The sequence below is a fragment of the Drosophila biarmipes genome, chromosome 2R (genome assembly GCF_025231255.1).
Source record: "Drosophila biarmipes strain raj3 chromosome 2R, RU_DBia_V1.1, whole genome shotgun sequence".
NCBI lineage: Eukaryota > Metazoa > Arthropoda > Insecta > Diptera > Drosophilidae > Drosophila > Drosophila biarmipes.
This window is the reverse complement of record NC_066615.1, coordinates 22,783,905-22,799,030: the sequence shown is the minus strand read 5'-3', so window position 1 is coordinate 22,799,030 and position 15,126 is coordinate 22,783,905. Positions and strand designations below refer to the sequence as shown.

The window sequence follows — 15,126 nt, the reverse complement described above, 5'->3', positions numbered from 1 at the left end:
CACAACTTGTTAAAAGTGGTTGTAACCCAAAATCTTTAAGACTTGTACCTTGGTTTTGGCAAGGAAGATCCCATTTTTGTTTTTTAAATTAAGGAAGAACTTTAATTTGACTTTACAACTTGCTGCTCTCTTTGTAACTGAACTGAGGCAGCCGCTACGGGTCGCATTTATACCGATAAGGGAACAATAAAGGGGAATACCAGTTTTGCGCTGTCTTATCAATTAGAAATTTGCTTCTGTAGAGGGACTGTAGCTGGCTGTTTTTCAGTATACTTCTACTTACATCAACTAAGATGTACATTTGTTGAGAATTTCACCAGTTGAGGGTATTGACAAACTAATACTTCAATACTATTCTGGATAATATAAATGAGGTTCTGGACTTAAATTAAGAATTTATTATAAAAAATATAAACATATTAAATACTAAACCTAAGTATGCGATCTGGTAACGCAGAATAGCAAAACAGGTGAGCTTTCGTAGTCTGATTAGCAGCTGCTTTATGCATCAGAAATTGCAGCAATTCATCAATCAAAGTTGTCACTTTATATTATATACAATTAAGAAAGAACTTTGTAATTTTGACTCCCTGTAAGAAGAATGGTTTAAATGCAGATTTTTAAAGTATTCAACCACAAATTCATAGTGGTATCCAACTTCCAAATCGGATTCAAATAAGTTAAGTTATCAAATCTGGAAGTGGAGCTTTAGAGTCCCATTCTGGGCACCATTGGAAATACGTAAGAATCCAACATGAAAATGTGCTAAAATTTTGACCCCCGTCAAAAAGAAAGATTTTTATGCAGATGATAAGAGAATTCAACCACAAATTCACAGAGGTATCCCACTTCAAAATCGGATTCAAATAAGTTAAGTTATGAAATCTGGAAGTGGAGTTTTGGGGTCCCATTCTGGACTCCATTGGAAATACGGAAAAATCCAACATGAAAATGGGCTAAAATGTTGACCCCCGTCAAAAAGAAAGATTTTAATGCAGATGATAAGAGAATTCAACCACAAATTGACAGAGGTATCCCACTTCCAAATCGGATTCAAATAAGTTAAGTTATGAAATCTGGAAGTGGAGTTTTGGGGTCCCATTCTGGGCACCATTGGAAATACGTAACAATCCAACATGAAAATGGGCTAAAATGTTGACCCCCGTCAAAAAGAAAGATTTTAATGCAAATGACAAGAGAATTCAACCACAAATTCATAGATGTATCATATTTCCAAATCGGATTCAAATAAGTTAAGTTATGAAATCTGGAAGTGGAGTTTTGGGGTCCCATTCTGGGCACCATTGGAAATACGTAAAAATCCAACATGAAAACGGGCTAAAATGTTGACCCCCGTCAAAAAGAAAGATTTTAATGCAGATGATAAGAGAATTCAACCACAAATTCACAGAGGTATCCCACTTCCAAATCGGATTCAAATAAGTTAAGTTATGAAATATGGAATTGAAGCTTTAGAGTCCCATTCTGGGCACCATTGGAAATACGGAAAGATCCAACATGAAAGTGGGCTAAAATTTTGACCCCCGTCAATAAGAAAGATGTTAATGCAGATGATAAGAGAATTCAACCGCAAATTCACAGAGGTATCCCACTTCCAAATCGGATTCAAATAAGTTAAGTTATGAAATCTGGAAGTGGAGTTTTGGGGTCCCATTCTGGGCACCATTGGAAATACGTAAAAATCCAACATGAAAATGGGCTAAAATGTTGACCACCGTCAAAAAGAAAGATTTTAATGCAGATGATAAGAGAATTCAACCACAAATTCACAGAGGTATCCCACTTCCAAATCGGATTCAAATAAGTTAAGTTATGAAATCTGGAAGTGGAGTTTTGGGGTCCCATTCTGGACTCCATTGGAAATACGGAAAAATCCAACATGAAAATGGGCTAAAATGTTGACCCCCGTCAAAAAGAAAGATTTTAATGCAAATGATAAGAGAATTCAGCCACAAATTTATTGATGTATCATATTTCCAAATCGGATTCAAATAAGTTAAGTTATGAAATCTGGAAGTGGAGTTTTGGGGTCCCATTCTGGGCACCATTGGAAATACGTAAAAATCCAACATGAAAATGGGCTAAAATTTTGACCCCCATCAAAAAGAAAGATTTTAATGCAGATGATAAAAAAATTCAACCACAAAGTCACAGAGGTATCCCACTTCCAAATCGGATTCAAATAAGTTAAGTTATGAAATCTGGAAGTGGAGTTTTGGGGTCCCATTCTGGGCACCATTGGAAATACGGAAAAATCCAACATGAAAATGGGCTAAAATTTTGACCCCCATCAAAAAGAAAGATTTTAATGCAGATGATAAGAGAATTCAACCACAAATTCACAGAGGTATCCCACTTCCAAATCGGATTCAAATAAGTTAAGTTATGAAATATGGAATTGAAGCTTTAGAGTCCCATTCTGGGCACCATTGGAAATACGGAAAGATCCAACATGAAAGTGGGCTAAAATTTTGACCCCCGTCAATAAGAAAGATGTTAATGCAGATGATAAGAGAATTCAACCGCAAATTCACAGAGGTATCCCACTTCCAAATCGGATTCAAATAAGTTAAGTTATGAAATCTGGAAGTGGAGTTTTGGGGTCCCATTCTGGGCACCATTGGAAATACGTAAAAATCCAACATGAAAATGGGCTAAAATGTTGACCACCGTCAAAAAGAAAGATTTTAATGCAGATGATAAGAGAATTCAACCACAAATTCACAGAGGTATCCCACTTCCAAATCGGATTCAAATAAGTTAAGTTATGAAATCTGGAAGTGGAGTTTTGGGGTCCCATTCTGGGCACCATTGGAAATACGTAAAAATCCAACATGAAAATGGGCTAAAATGTTGACCCCCGTCAAAAAGAAAGATTTTAATGCAAATGATAAGAGAATTCAGCCACAAATTTATTGATGTATCATATTTCCAAATCGGATTCAAATAAGTTAAGTTATGAAATCTGGAAGTGGAGTTTTGGGGTCCCATTCTGGGCACCATTGGAAATACGTAACAATCCAACATGAAAATGGGCTAAAATGTTGACCCCCGTCAAAAAGAAAGATTTTAATGCAAATGACAAGAGAATTCAACCACAAATTCATAGATGTATCATATTTCCAAATCGGATTCAAATAAGTTAAGTTATGAAATCTGGAAGTGGAGTTTTGGGGTCCCATTCTGGACTCCATTGGAAATACGGAAAAATCCAACATGAAAATGGGCTAAAATGTTGACCCCCGTCAAAAAGAAAGATTTTAATGCAAATGATAAGAGAATTCAGCCACAAATTTATTGATGTATCATATTTCCAAATCGGATTCAAATAAGTTAAGTTATGAAATCTGGAAGTGGAGTTTTGGGGTCCCATTCTGGGCACCATTGGAAATACGTAAAAATCCAACATGAAAATGGGCTAAAATTTTGACCCCCATCAAAAAGAAAGATTTTAATGCAGATGATAAAAAAATTCAACCACAAAGTCACAGAGGTATCCCACTTCCAAATCGGATTCAAATAAGTTAAGTTATGAAATCTGGAAGTGGAGTTTTGGGGTCCCATTCTGGGCACCATTGGAAATACGGAAAAATCCAACATGAAAATGGGCTAAAATTTTGACCCCCATCAAAAAGAAAGATTTTAATGCAGATGATAAGAGAATTCAACCACAAATTCACAGAGGTATCCCACTTCCAAATCGGATTCAAATAAGTTAAGTTATGAAATATGGAATTGAAGCTTTAGAGTCCCATTCTGGGCACCATTGGAAATACGGAAAAATCCAACATGAAAATGGGCTAAAATTTTGACCCCCATCAAAAAGAAAGATTTTAATGCAGATGATAAAAAAATTCAACCACAAAGTCACAGAGGTATCCCACTTCCAAATCGGATTCAAATAAGTTAAGTTATGAAATCTGGAAGTGGAGTTTTGGGGTCCCATTCTGGGCACCATTGGAAATACTGAAAAATCCAACATGAAAATGGGCTAAAATTTTGACCCCCATCAAAAAGAAAGATTTTAATGCAGATGATAAGAGAATTCAACCACAAAGTCACAGAGGTATCCCACTTCCAAATCGGATTCAAATAAGTTAAGTTATGAAATCTGGAAGTGGAGTTTAAGAGTCCCATTCTGGAAATACGGAAAAATCCGACATGAAAGTGGGAAGTTTTAACCCATCCACAATTCATCCACAAATTAAAAAAAGACACTCTACTTCTTATTCTGACTTATATAACTCAAGATGTGAAATCTGGAATTGTAGTTTTGGGCTGTCATTCTGAACCCTATTGAAAATACCCAAAAATCGAAAATGAAAGTGGGCAAATATGTTGACCCCCACCAAAAAAGAAAGTTGTTAATGCTGAGTATTAGAATTCCATAGAGGTGTTCCACATTTAAAAAGGATTCATATAATTCAAGTTATGAAGATATTAAGATACAAATTTATTTTCGAAAATGTATGTTTAAAATTTAAGAAGTTTAATTTTCGAAGAAATGATGAACAGAAAAAAGCATTCTATTCGTGCCTAGCAAGGCGGCATGGAGCAGGGACGAGACTTGGTCAGGCGCTTGGAGCACGGCTGTCCGCCATTCTGGGGCTCGCTGACCACGTAGCGATGGCTCTCGGAGGTACCGACTCCACAGCCTACACTGCAGGCGGACCAGGGGGACCAATCCGACAGGACGCAGCCCTTGGGTTGCTCAGTTCTTGGTGAATACCCCAGTCTGACCGCATTGCAGGTGTTCAGGCAGTCGTTCTCCGTGAGGAAGTTGTTCCGGTTGCCTCGACATCCTCCGTAGGTGAAGGCGCTGCAACGCTGGCTCTGGGGATCGTAGGCATAGCGCATGTAGGTGCCCCTGCAGGGCCCCACATCTGGCGCCTGGACGCAGATGACCTTGGCCTGCTCCTCGTTGATGTGGCAGTCCGTGGGGTTGACGCACTCCCTCTGCTGGTGCAGCTCCATGCGTCGCGTGCAGCTATCCTTGTCGGCTCCGTCCTCCAGCAGCACCACACGGGTGCGGATGGTCACTCCGCGGCCACAGGTCGAGGTGCAGGGACTCCAGTCGCTCCACTGGGTGGTGGGGCAGTTCGGATCGGGCAGCTCCACCTCCTCGAACTTGCACTCCGGCCGCATGCACTTGTTCTTCTCCACCACGGTGATGTGGGGGCACCGCTTGCGTCCCAAGTGGTTGATGAAGGTGCGCGTCCGCATGGTGATGCCGATGCCGCAGCTAGCCGAGCACTCGGACCACACGCTCCACGGCGAGGTCTTGCAAATGCCGGCTCCCTCGCCATTGTCGCCCACCAGGGACTGCGAGTTGGCCAGGTTCTCGCCCTCGTCGTCGTCGCGATCTCTTGGCTGGGATGAGCCACCCCCACTGGGGCACTCGGGTATGGAGGCCACGCACATCTCCTTGGACACCAGTTGGCGGGAGCACTTGCTCTTGTCCGCTGCAGCGGGGTACAGGTACTGACGGCTGCGCATGCGGATTCCCTTGCCGCAGCTCACGGAGCAGGGACTCCAGGCGGAGAAGTCACTCACCCGGCATTCGGCTGGATAAGGATTTAAAAGGTTATTATAAGAATGGGATTTACACTTATGTGTAGCACACTGTTAACTCGAGGGATACCATTTAAAAGTTATTCCAACCCACCTCTGGTGTCCTGCTCCTCGGCATCATCGGACACCTCCAGCTGGAGAGCCTGCAAGAAAGCATCATCGCAGTTCCGGGAGATTATCTTCTCGCGTCGCAGGTACAACTTGGCTAGGGGAGTCATTTGGCGGCTCTGGGGATTGTAAAAGGGAGCCCTGGGATCCTCGGGATACATGGTGGTGATGCGGTACATGCGTTCCGGCGGCTGTGTCTCCGAATTGGGGGACTGCCGTTCAAAATCCATTAAATATTGGAATTGTACAAACTATTTCATTTAACTGTTACCATGTAGGAGATGCCACTATCGGTGCCCGCATCCCAGGGATAAAGATCAATGTCCAGTGACTCCTTCCAGCTGCAATCCTCAGTGCAGAGATCTAAGCCACTTATGCCAACCACCCAATCCGGGGAGGGACCAAACATGGACGCCAGCGAAACCTTGGGATGCTTGCGATCCACTCGGAACTTGGCGGAGGTGTTCTGGTTGACATTGGGGTACCATAAACCAGCGGCCTTGATCAGGGTGCGCAACTTGGGCCCGTTTCCTCGCAGCTCCGTTTCCAGGGCTGTCGGGGAACCCCACTCCGCCAGGGAGCGGAATCCGGCAGTGGCTATGTGGTTCTCACCCCAGAAGGAGAAGTTCGACTCGTGCGAGGCGCCAATCACATCGGAAAAGTGCGTCAGCCAGATGGCAAAGGGATAGTCCTTGGGGTGGGTTTCATTCGACCAGATTCCCTCGAAAACGAACTGAATATAGGAGATTAAATCTAGAAATCCCGGGGACTTATAAGCTCCTTCCCCGACTTACGCTGTATTTGGCCTCATCGCAGGCGCAGCATTCCTTTTGGGCAGCAGCCGCATCCGGCTTACGCTCACAGATCACGGTGGATAGGTTGCCATCGTCCGCGAACCAGGCCCTAGGACCCTCGTAGACCATTGCGGACAGGGAAACGCAGCCGGAACCCGCCTCCGGAGCCACCCACATCACCTGCACCTCCGTTTTGGGCAGATCATCCGCCTCGGAAACCGTATTCACGCAACGGTCGTTGAACTGGGTCAGGGAGTCGCTGAACAGCTGGAAGCGACCCACTCTCCTCGGACTGGCCGCCTGGGGACGTCGTGCTCCTGTGTGAGCCTCCGCGGCGATGGTGAAGTGAGTAAAGTGCTGGATTTTCGTATGAGTTCGAGAGCCAAGTAGAAGCACTGCAAAAATATTTCAAATACAAGTTTTAAATTTCGATAATACAAAAAATCGATTACCGATTATTATCGGCATGGCATTGTGCAGCTCTGGAATCAACAGTGTAGCTGTCTCGTTCTCTCTCTCTCTCATTTTTAAGACAACGCGCAATTTGTTTTAAATTGTTTCGTTGTTTGTTAAGTATTTGTTTTAAATAATGTCGTTTCTGGACATGCTGTCGGGCAGCGGGGACGTGGACCTGAAGAAGTGCGGCGACGTGGTGGTCTCGCCCAGCGATAATATGATCGCTCTGTACTGCCACTTCTGCCGGGACATTTTCACCCAGCTGCCGGAGTTCCTGAGACACCTCCAGTGGGCGCACGCCGACGCGCTGCACTTCACCAAGGAGCACAACGTGTACAGCGTGGAGGAGCTGATGTCCGACGAGCAGGAGGGCCAGGAGGATGCCCAGTCGGCGGGAGACAGCAGCAGCAGCGGGGACTCCGGGGTGCACGCCGAGTCGGAGGAACCTGTGGCCACTGAGGGCTACCAGATTGACCCACATGACACCAAAGCAAAAAGTAAGTGAAGTAAGTGACTGGGTGCATTCCCTTAAGTGTCATTCTACAAATCACATATGTATTCCACAGTTGAGCCCAAGTATAAAGCAGCTCAACAAAAGGTTCTGCCAAATGAAAGTGACTTCCAAGAGAAGGAATCAAAGGTCGAGGCTCGCGGATTTAAAGGACCTCGTAAGAAGGTTGAGATTAAGGGCAAATCCCTGAAGATATGCGAACTTAAGAGCCACGCTATAGCCAAGAACTCGAGGAAACACATGAGCATCGTAAAAAGCCGCATCCTACAAGCCCTCGAAAGCGATTTGCCTGCAACCCTGCAGATGAAACCACCAAATACCAAATACTGTTTGCCTATAAGCGAACCTCTACAAGAAGAAAACATACCCACACATACCTTTCAAACCCCTCCAAAGCCTGTGCCGATCGCATCTAATTTGAGTGTAAGAAAGTCCACTTTGACTAAGGCACAAGTCTGTGTGGTGAAGAAGACACTGAATGCGAAACCAAAGCCCACTCCAACTGTTCAGAAAGTTGAAGTTTTTTCTGCTTCAAGTGTGGATGAAATGTCTGAAACCCCAAAACTTGCCAATCAATTTCAAGTGCCAAGGAAAAGAAAGTCATCCCCCTTACAAATAAGAAATGTAGAAATTCTTTCACCTCTTAATTTAATTCCTACAGCGTTAATTAAACCAAACAAATCTAAAGACATTTCAGTCCTTACACCTCTTAATAATCTTCCCAAGACTTCCAAAGCGGAAAATGCTAATGAAAACAGTTTTAACATTAAAGAAGAGGCTAACAAACCCTCGATGAAAAGAGTTCTCGGAGAGAATAACCATCAGCAAGTCACAAATCAAAGTCTTCTAAAGCGCGAACTGAATTCGAGCATATCCCAGAATCCGTCAAAACCCATTTATAAAAAGTTTTTTAAGAACAGTCTTAAGTTGGAGCAGGAAACCCTAAGCAGTTTCAACAAAAGTTTACAAGCTACAACGGCTAAGGAGAACATGCCAGCGGTAAGGCAGGTTCATTCTTCCCAAAGACTATTTAATGACAATGCCGGATGCCCTGTTGCCGAGAAGAACAATACCAAGGATAACATAGTTGTTGGGGGAATGCAGCAGGTCCTAAAAAAGGAGCAGACAAGTACCACAAAAACTGGGCACTTGTTGAAAAAGACAACTCCCGCGGCAGAAATGCTTAATCTTTTAAAAGGAGTTGGGGTGAGCAAATAATTATAAACGTTGATCGATCCACATCTAATAAATGAATCCCTTTTAGTTGCCAGCAATCGTGGATTCCAGCTGTAAGGACACAATAGAATTGCACGAGTTGGTGAATTTGCGCGAAAAGGCTGCCCAGTTTAGCAAAATATACAGCAAGTACGAATCCATTTGGAACTATAGAAGTAAAAATCCGCCGGTCAAAAATGAAGTCATTGCCTCCACGATTGCCGCTTTGACTACTGAAGTGAACTTGGCCATGAAGTGCAACCTGTCCGAAAGCGAAATAAAGCGCATTGTTAACCTGATCTCGGTTTGGCACAAGGATACGGCTAATCTGCAGACTCTAAAGCCGTCAACTATTTCGGACACCGCTCAACGTCATCTAAACTTATTCAAGTATTTGCCTGATAAGTTTGCATACTTTTGCGAGAGCTGCGACGACCTCTTCACCTTTGAAGAAGTCTTCAAGAAGCATTTGCTGGGCCACCAACCTGTGCCGTTCCGTTGTCCAATATGTCAGAAGGCTTTCAAGCACCAGGGATTCTACGAAAAACATGTGCGAACCTTTCATGCTTAGCCAGCAAGTAGGTAAAAAGTATTCTAATCTATAGTTCTACTCATTAAATTTTTACCTTGAACGATAGGTAATGTCTGTCAAGTTATCCTCATTATTCAAGTTTAATGTTTTGAAATCAGTTTCTAATAAATAGCGCCCCCTCTGGGGCTGTACGTTTCATTGTTAAAACACAATATGAATATTGCTATGGCATTATCAAAACGCGCGTTGAACTGGGCAGATGGACACCCAATGATCTGGATTCCCTTATCGCCTCGATGGCTCTTGTTTTTGTTTCTCGAGTGACCCCGGCGATTACGAAACCGGCCAGCTACCTTCCCGACTTACAATTATACGTCTTGCCGGGCACGTATCCGTTGGGTCCGTCGGCCACAATTAATTTGTATCCATTGTCGCCGCGTGTGCGTCTACCGTGGTTCAAGTGGGTGGGCGCCCGGGGACATGCGGTGACCGTACTAATTGTCAGCCAGACGACGACGACCAGGCGGATGAGCAGCGGCAGCGATTTCCCCATCTCTCCAGCGCTTTGTTTTCCGCGTTATCACTTGACTCGCTTTCTGGGCTCGACTGCAGCCGCGACCGTTCCAGGCGAGGCTCAAAAACAGACTAATCGAGCCGGAGCAGAGAGGCGATAGAGCTATCTTCAAGTCGTACGGCGACCCGATGCCGGATGCTTCGGGAACTCTGATTGCAAACAGTGCTCGTGCGGTGATCTTGACTTTCCCAATCCACTTGCTCCTTGATTAGTTTCTATTTGGTATATATTTCGTGGTATAAATGTTGCCGTACAATTTACAAATAATATTACAATTATATATTTCCATATCATCGGTAACAGTGTTCACTATCGTAGTTCGTATTTCATAAATTTGTAGGTTGGCTCTGCGCTCGCCAAGTAGTTCGATCCGCAAGGATGCGCCTTAGGAAACTCAACGTTGGTCGAGAACAAAGCAAAGATACTGATGAATCAAACTGAGACTGATCACACGGTTGGCATTCGATCGGTTAGTAGGGAATACGTGTGAGAACTATAAAGCATGGGGTCGTAAATCACAATTGCAAATCAAGTTAATACTAAAAGGTCAGAATAGGCGTTTCCCGGTGATCCAAGAGGTCTGCAAGGAACAGTTCGATGAGCATATGTAGTTACACGGAAACCATGCAGGGACTTACCCTTGGCAATGCTCCACCAGGGCAGTGTCACATAGGTGAGGAATGCATTGAGCGGCGTCGACTGCTGTCGCCTGTTCTCCTTCCAGAAGTGAAAGGACTGCGTGAAGCCCCGACTGGTCCACAGCGGATTATAGGCGCCGTCGTCGAGTTCTAAAAGAAGACAAGGCACACATGATCAGCAATGGGTTACCACAGGTATAAAAAACTAAATACATGCATTGAAGAACAAGAAACCGACTTCATAAACCATTGATATAACCTTTTATTGCCTTTTTGGGCACATCACACCAGTAGTAGATGTTGGTGCCGTCGGGGGTTCTGCGCTTGGGCACCAAGTGCAGCATCTTGCTGACGTGCGCCTGCTTGGCTGTCCTCGGCAGCGTGGCACTGCTCGCCTCCTGGTTGCCATTGGCCACATCCAGCATGGGCGTCAGCTCCGTGGGCGAGATCACCTTGGTCACATCGCTCTCCTCGTTCTCATTGTTCGCGTTCGGCTGCAGCGGATGGTTCTCCGGCTCCACAGGCAGGCGGACACACTGCTCGAAGCGCTGGGGTGGCGTCTTGGGCGATTCCACCACCGGCAGCTCCTCACGGCCACGCACACTGATCATCAGCTGGCTATCGCTTTCACTCAGGATGGCCATTTTGGCGGCTTTTTCCGATTCACTCCCATTCAAGGAGGTGGCATCGTCGGCGATTTCGTACTCCTCGCTTTTGGCGGTTTCCGACTTGGGGTTGTTATTATTGACTGCTTTGCTTTTGGCTGCTGCACCCGATTTGTCCTTATCCTTGTCCTTGTCTTTATCCTTGCCGGCTTTGAGTCGCTTGGGCGACATCTTGGCCAGAAAGTTGGTGCTTGAGCCGTTGACCTTCTGATTCGACGACTTTTTGTCGTTCTCCTTGTTCTTGTCCTTCTCCTTATCTTTGTCCTTCTCGAGGTCCTTGGCCTTGCTCGAGCGCAGTCTTGGGGGAATGATCTTCTTGGTGGACACCGGAAGGCTGGTCCTGCGGTCAGCGGCGCTCAGGGAGGCGCTCCTGGTGATGCTTCCGCCCTGCTGCTTGCGCTTGTGCTCCGACGGAAGCCGGAAACTGTTCCTTTTTCCAACCAGCAGCTCGCTCTCCACACTCAGGATGCTGGTCTTGGGCTTGGGACGGGTGGGCCGCTTGTCGGGCATCTTGGCCAGGCAGGCGGGGGACTCATTGGACGGATCCTCGCAGCTGGGGCAGTAGACCTCGGACATTTCCGGGGTGTCGGTGTTCTTGGCCGACGCCCAGCGCTTCTTGCACTTCTTGCCGCCAAAGCAGTTGCAGCCCGTGGACGAGCTTTGTCCAGAGGATCCGTTGTTTTCGCCGGACACGGTCACCTCCACGGCGGCACTCAGTGGTGGCGGAGTGACAGCCGGAACAGCAGCTGCCGCTGGAGCCGAAGCTGAAGCCGGAGTGGAAGTACTCTCACTGGGAGATTCTTGGGGCAAGTTGTCTTGGTCACCAGTCGCGAGTTTGTTTGTCTCGCAGTTCGGATTTGGGTGCAGTTTTGCCGCGGAGGCCGAGAAAGCAGGACGTTGCTGATCTACAAGTAGATATAGATCGGTTTGCGTTTTAAAAGCATATACATCGACACACATGTACAACCGAGGATCGGCCCAAGCAACTTAATCGGTAATTGGCAACAGAAAGCAGTGGAAATAAAAACCAGAATAGGGAAACACAAAAGCTAGGGGATCGATCGACGGAGGTGGGGAACTGGATGCCTAGTGAATATACAATCAAGCCACCACCGCGTAAATTATAATTTCTAGGGGAAGTGGGAAGGATAGGGTGGGTCTGGCGGATGTGATGAACGATTCCCTCCTTGTGTCAAAACAAAAGCCAAACGGAAGATAATTTTGGTTGTCCTTAGTGTATTATTTGTCCTGCTTTCTCGGCAATGTCTGGTGTTCTCTTTATATATATACTCTGGAGTCGTTTTTAGGGGCACATATAAAGTATATATATAAATTTGATAGAAGGAAGTTTCGTAAAGGAAAATCAATGGAACCACAACACATTACGAGAAGTAAATCAGGAATATGAACGGAAATGAAAGGAGCAAGCGCAAAAAGCAGAACTAACTACGGTAACAACTACAAGCAATGTATACTTCTGAATATCATGCAACTAAAGGATGCTCAAATGAAGAGGTAAATATGACAAAAAATAAGTGGTTCAAACTGACCGTCGCGCAGATCGCCGGCCTCGATCTCGGACACCTCGCTGGCCAGCGAGTCCAGGCCCTCGTTCTCCGACCGCGCCTTGGCTCCCACGCTGGCACTGGTGCCGCTGCCCACCATGTCCTGGTTATTGGAGCCCTTTGTGCGCCAGCCGTAGCGTGAAAAGTTGTTGAGATTGGCACTCGGATCGCTGAGACGACGCTGGTGGCGGTAGGTGCAGTAGTCGTCGTTCTCCTCCTCCCATTCGTCCCACATGTCGGTTGCGCAGAAGCCCGGTTCGCTGGTGGGCGTCTCCACGCCGGAACCCTTTGGCTTGGTCACCGCCATCTCGGCGTGGCCCTTTCCTTGCGGTCCCTTCATCCGCACGAACTCACAGCGCGTTTGGACGCCAGCTCCACTGCTGAAGAGGCCAAAGGACATGCGCTGCGCCACCTTGGAACTCAGACTGGATTGCTAGGGAGACAAAATAACAGAGTTACGAAAGAATGGGTTGACTCGGGGTGGGATTTCCACTTACCCTGGCATCGTAGACCTTCTTCAAGGCATCGTAGCGAATGGATCCCAAGAAAATCACCCCCTGGACCGCTCCGTCCTTGTCATTGGCCACCAGCTCCACGCACACCATCTCCCCGTCGCGCACCAGGATGTCGCTGAACACCTCGTCGAAGTTGTCCACCATGAAGCAGATGTGCGGATACGTGATCTCCTCGCCCTCGCCCTTCGTGTCCATTTTGCGGCGACTGGGACTTGCGTAGACCCTCTGCGAGTGCCTCCTCAGCACCTGCAGCTCCTTGGGCGAGGTCCTGGTGCAAATGGCCAGTGTCAGTGTGTAATCGAACTGGTGGATGACCATGTTGAGATAGACCGTCTCCTCCCAGTCCACATCGGGATCGCCGATGGGCAGTTTGCGCGAGTCCTTGCGGAATACCTCCACCTCAGTCTGGTTTGGGAATACGATGCAATGGATCAATAGGTACGGGCGACAGAACCGAGGACTCACCTCAAATTTTGGCATGTGACGCGAGGAGCTCTTCACGTGCTTCTTGCGCACAAAGAAGAGCAGGTCGTCCGAGTCGATGCTGTGCTCGGGCTCTGTCTGGAAGAGGAAGTGCCGCACGAACAGGTCCGTCCAGTAGGTGGTGCCCTGAAGGACCACGAAGCCGCCATCTGCAGAGGGGAGGAAATGAGGTGGTCTTAGTTCACTTAGCTTTCAACTTTAGTACGTTAGAACCTAGTTTAAGGTATAGTTTGTTGTTTTGCTATGAGTCATAACATATGATAGGGATTAAGTACTTAAGTACTCAGGTTCAAGTTCATAAACGATGGTAATCCATTAAAACAGGTTTGAATTTTTAACTTCTGGAGGTACATATGTTATGTTATAACAGACAATTATCCCTTTACCATTATTCTAGCACAATGAATGAATAACTACTCAGTTTAGAAAGAGGTTTCTCTCCCTAGTTCTGATCCATTTTCTTATGTTTCCATCTGCTAAGAGAGGACCCAAGTGGACTGGGGATGATGCTGACCGACAGGTGGAACAGCTGTTTACGGTTTCCCCATCCTGCCTGTGGGTCCGATAAAAGTAAAAGCCGCTTATGTAAAGGAAAACAAAGAGGTTGGCCAAATGTGGGGCGGAAAGCACGCACACAGGCGCACCAGGGCACACACACATCCTTGGGGGTTGCCCCGTGCGACAAATCGATAAAGTGCAAATGTAGACAAATTTTCCCTGCAATCCGGAGGAAAATCGGAGCAGGGCGATACCCACCGTCCTTGAGCAGCTGGCGCATCTCCTTGGTGCGCTGGAAGTTGATGTCCTCCAGGAGCTGCTGCAGCGGCGTCTGGGAACCCTTCAGCAGGGCGGCTGCGGCGCTGGCGAGGGCCATCCTAAAGGGGGATTTCCACGGCTCCGCGCTTCCGGATGACGAATGTCGGTGCGGAATGGTGAGAGGTGCTGTAGGAGCCTCTATTTCACAACGTCCCGGTCATCACGGCGATTGCGGGGGGCGGTGGTGGGCGGCAGCGTGGGGGGCGCGGCTAGTGCTGTCTGTTTTCCAGCATTTGTTGTTGCTCCGCGGTGTTTTTTCTCTATTTTTGCAGTCGGAAAACTTAGTCGGCGGAGAGGAGCTTATCTCCTCGACACATGCAAATCGCAACTGAGCAGCAACTCGCGAACACCCTCGCGTTTCTTCTTTGCCTCTGGGGGTTGTTTTCTCCCTTGTCCACGGAGTATCCCCCATCTGTACTGTCAGGCATCAGCTGTTCCCATCACTGCTTCTTTGTGCAATTTGTTATTTATTGCCAAATATTCAACTGTCCACACAACTCTTTTGTCTAGTTGTTGAGCTTTTTTTTGTTTAATACCACACAACAATTGGCTTAATAATAATAATAACAAGAAATAGCTTGATTAGTGTTGTAAAACCCGAAAATATAGCTATTGCTCAGAGCTTGCGGCTGTTCGATTGGAGCTTACCATCGGTTATCGAA

At 46.4% G+C, this 15,126-nt stretch overlaps 3 protein-coding genes across 5 annotated transcripts; 1 reads left to right on the top strand and 2 right to left on the bottom strand.

Moving 5' to 3' along the window:
* Window positions 1-4,444: 4,444 nt before the first annotated feature.
* LOC108022574 (spondin-1) lies at window positions 4,445-9,855 on the bottom strand. Its single transcript, XM_017091592.3, has 5 exons — window positions 9,575-9,855; window positions 6,495-6,889; window positions 5,972-6,433; window positions 5,687-5,912; window positions 4,445-5,585 (listed from the first exon to the last, which is right to left on the bottom strand). Exons 1-5 carry the CDS (start codon window positions 9,759-9,761, stop codon window positions 4,558-4,560), a joined length of 2,298 nt encoding a protein of 765 aa, XP_016947081.1. The 5' UTR covers window positions 9,762-9,855; the 3' UTR covers window positions 4,445-4,557.
* On the top strand, window positions 6,982-9,420 carry LOC108022575 (protein teflon). 2 transcript variants are annotated; one of them, XM_044091707.2, is made up of 4 exons: window positions 6,982-7,447; window positions 7,517-8,667; window positions 8,726-9,254; window positions 9,315-9,420. In XM_044091707.2, the coding sequence occupies exons 1-3, from the start codon at window positions 7,084-7,086 to the stop codon at window positions 9,245-9,247; spliced, it is 2,037 nt and encodes a 678-aa protein (XP_043947642.1). In that variant the 5' UTR covers window positions 6,982-7,083; the 3' UTR covers window positions 9,248-9,254; window positions 9,315-9,420. The 2 variants fall into 2 exon arrangements, with proteins under 2 accessions (XP_043947642.1, XP_016947082.2); XM_017091593.3 differs by having other exon boundaries at window positions 8,726-9,420.
* Window positions 9,856-9,990: 135 nt separating the features above from the next.
* Window positions 9,991-15,018, bottom strand: LOC108022573 (uncharacterized protein KIAA0930 homolog). 2 transcript variants are annotated; one of them, XM_017091590.3, is made up of 7 exons: window positions 14,405-15,018; window positions 13,631-13,797; window positions 13,148-13,570; window positions 12,636-13,083; window positions 10,680-11,990; window positions 10,421-10,570; window positions 9,991-10,362 (listed from the first exon to the last, which is right to left on the bottom strand). In XM_017091590.3, the coding sequence occupies exons 1-7, from the start codon at window positions 14,520-14,522 to the stop codon at window positions 10,322-10,324; spliced, it is 2,658 nt and encodes an 885-aa protein (XP_016947079.1). In that variant the 5' UTR covers window positions 14,523-15,018; the 3' UTR covers window positions 9,991-10,321. The 2 variants fall into 2 exon arrangements, with proteins under 2 accessions (XP_016947079.1, XP_016947080.1); XM_017091591.3 differs by lacking the exon at window positions 10,680-11,990 and having other exon boundaries at window positions 14,405-15,014.
* Window positions 15,019-15,126: the final 108 nt, after the last annotated feature.

Bases quoted from the DNA above. Each gene is read 5' to 3' on its own strand.
- LOC108022575 (XM_044091707.2), top strand. From the start codon at position 7,084: ATGTCGTTTCTGGACATGCTGTCGGGCAGCGGGGACGTGGACCTGAAG. The intron at 7,448-7,516 runs GTAAGTGAAGTA...TGTATTCCACAG, and splicing joins ACATGACACCAAAGCAAAAA to TTGAGCCCAAGTATAAAGCA. The intron at 8,668-8,725 runs GTGAGCAAATAA...AATCCCTTTTAG, and splicing joins ATCTTTTAAAAGGAGTTGGG to TTGCCAGCAATCGTGGATTC.
- LOC108022574 (XM_017091592.3), bottom strand. From the start codon at position 9,761: ATGGGGAAATCGCTGCCGCTGCTCATCCGCCTGGTCGTCGTCGTCTGG. The intron at 6,434-6,494 runs GTAAGTCGGGGA...TCCTATATTCAG, and splicing joins GCGATGAGGCCAAATACAGC to TTCGTTTTCGAGGGAATCTG. The intron at 5,586-5,686 runs GTGGGTTGGAAT...ATCCTTATCCAG, and splicing joins CGAGGAGCAGGACACCAGAG to CCGAATGCCGGGTGAGTGAC.
- LOC108022573 (XM_017091590.3), bottom strand. From the start codon at position 14,522: ATGGCCCTCGCCAGCGCCGCAGCCGCCCTGCTGAAGGGTTCCCAGACG. The intron at 11,991-12,635 runs GTCAGTTTGAAC...ATCTACTTGTAG, and splicing joins GGCCGGCGATCTGCGCGACG to ATCAGCAACGTCCTGCTTTC. The intron at 10,571-10,679 runs GTTATATCAATG...GTCTTCTTTTAG, and splicing joins GCCCAAAAAGGCAATAAAAG to AACTCGACGACGGCGCCTAT.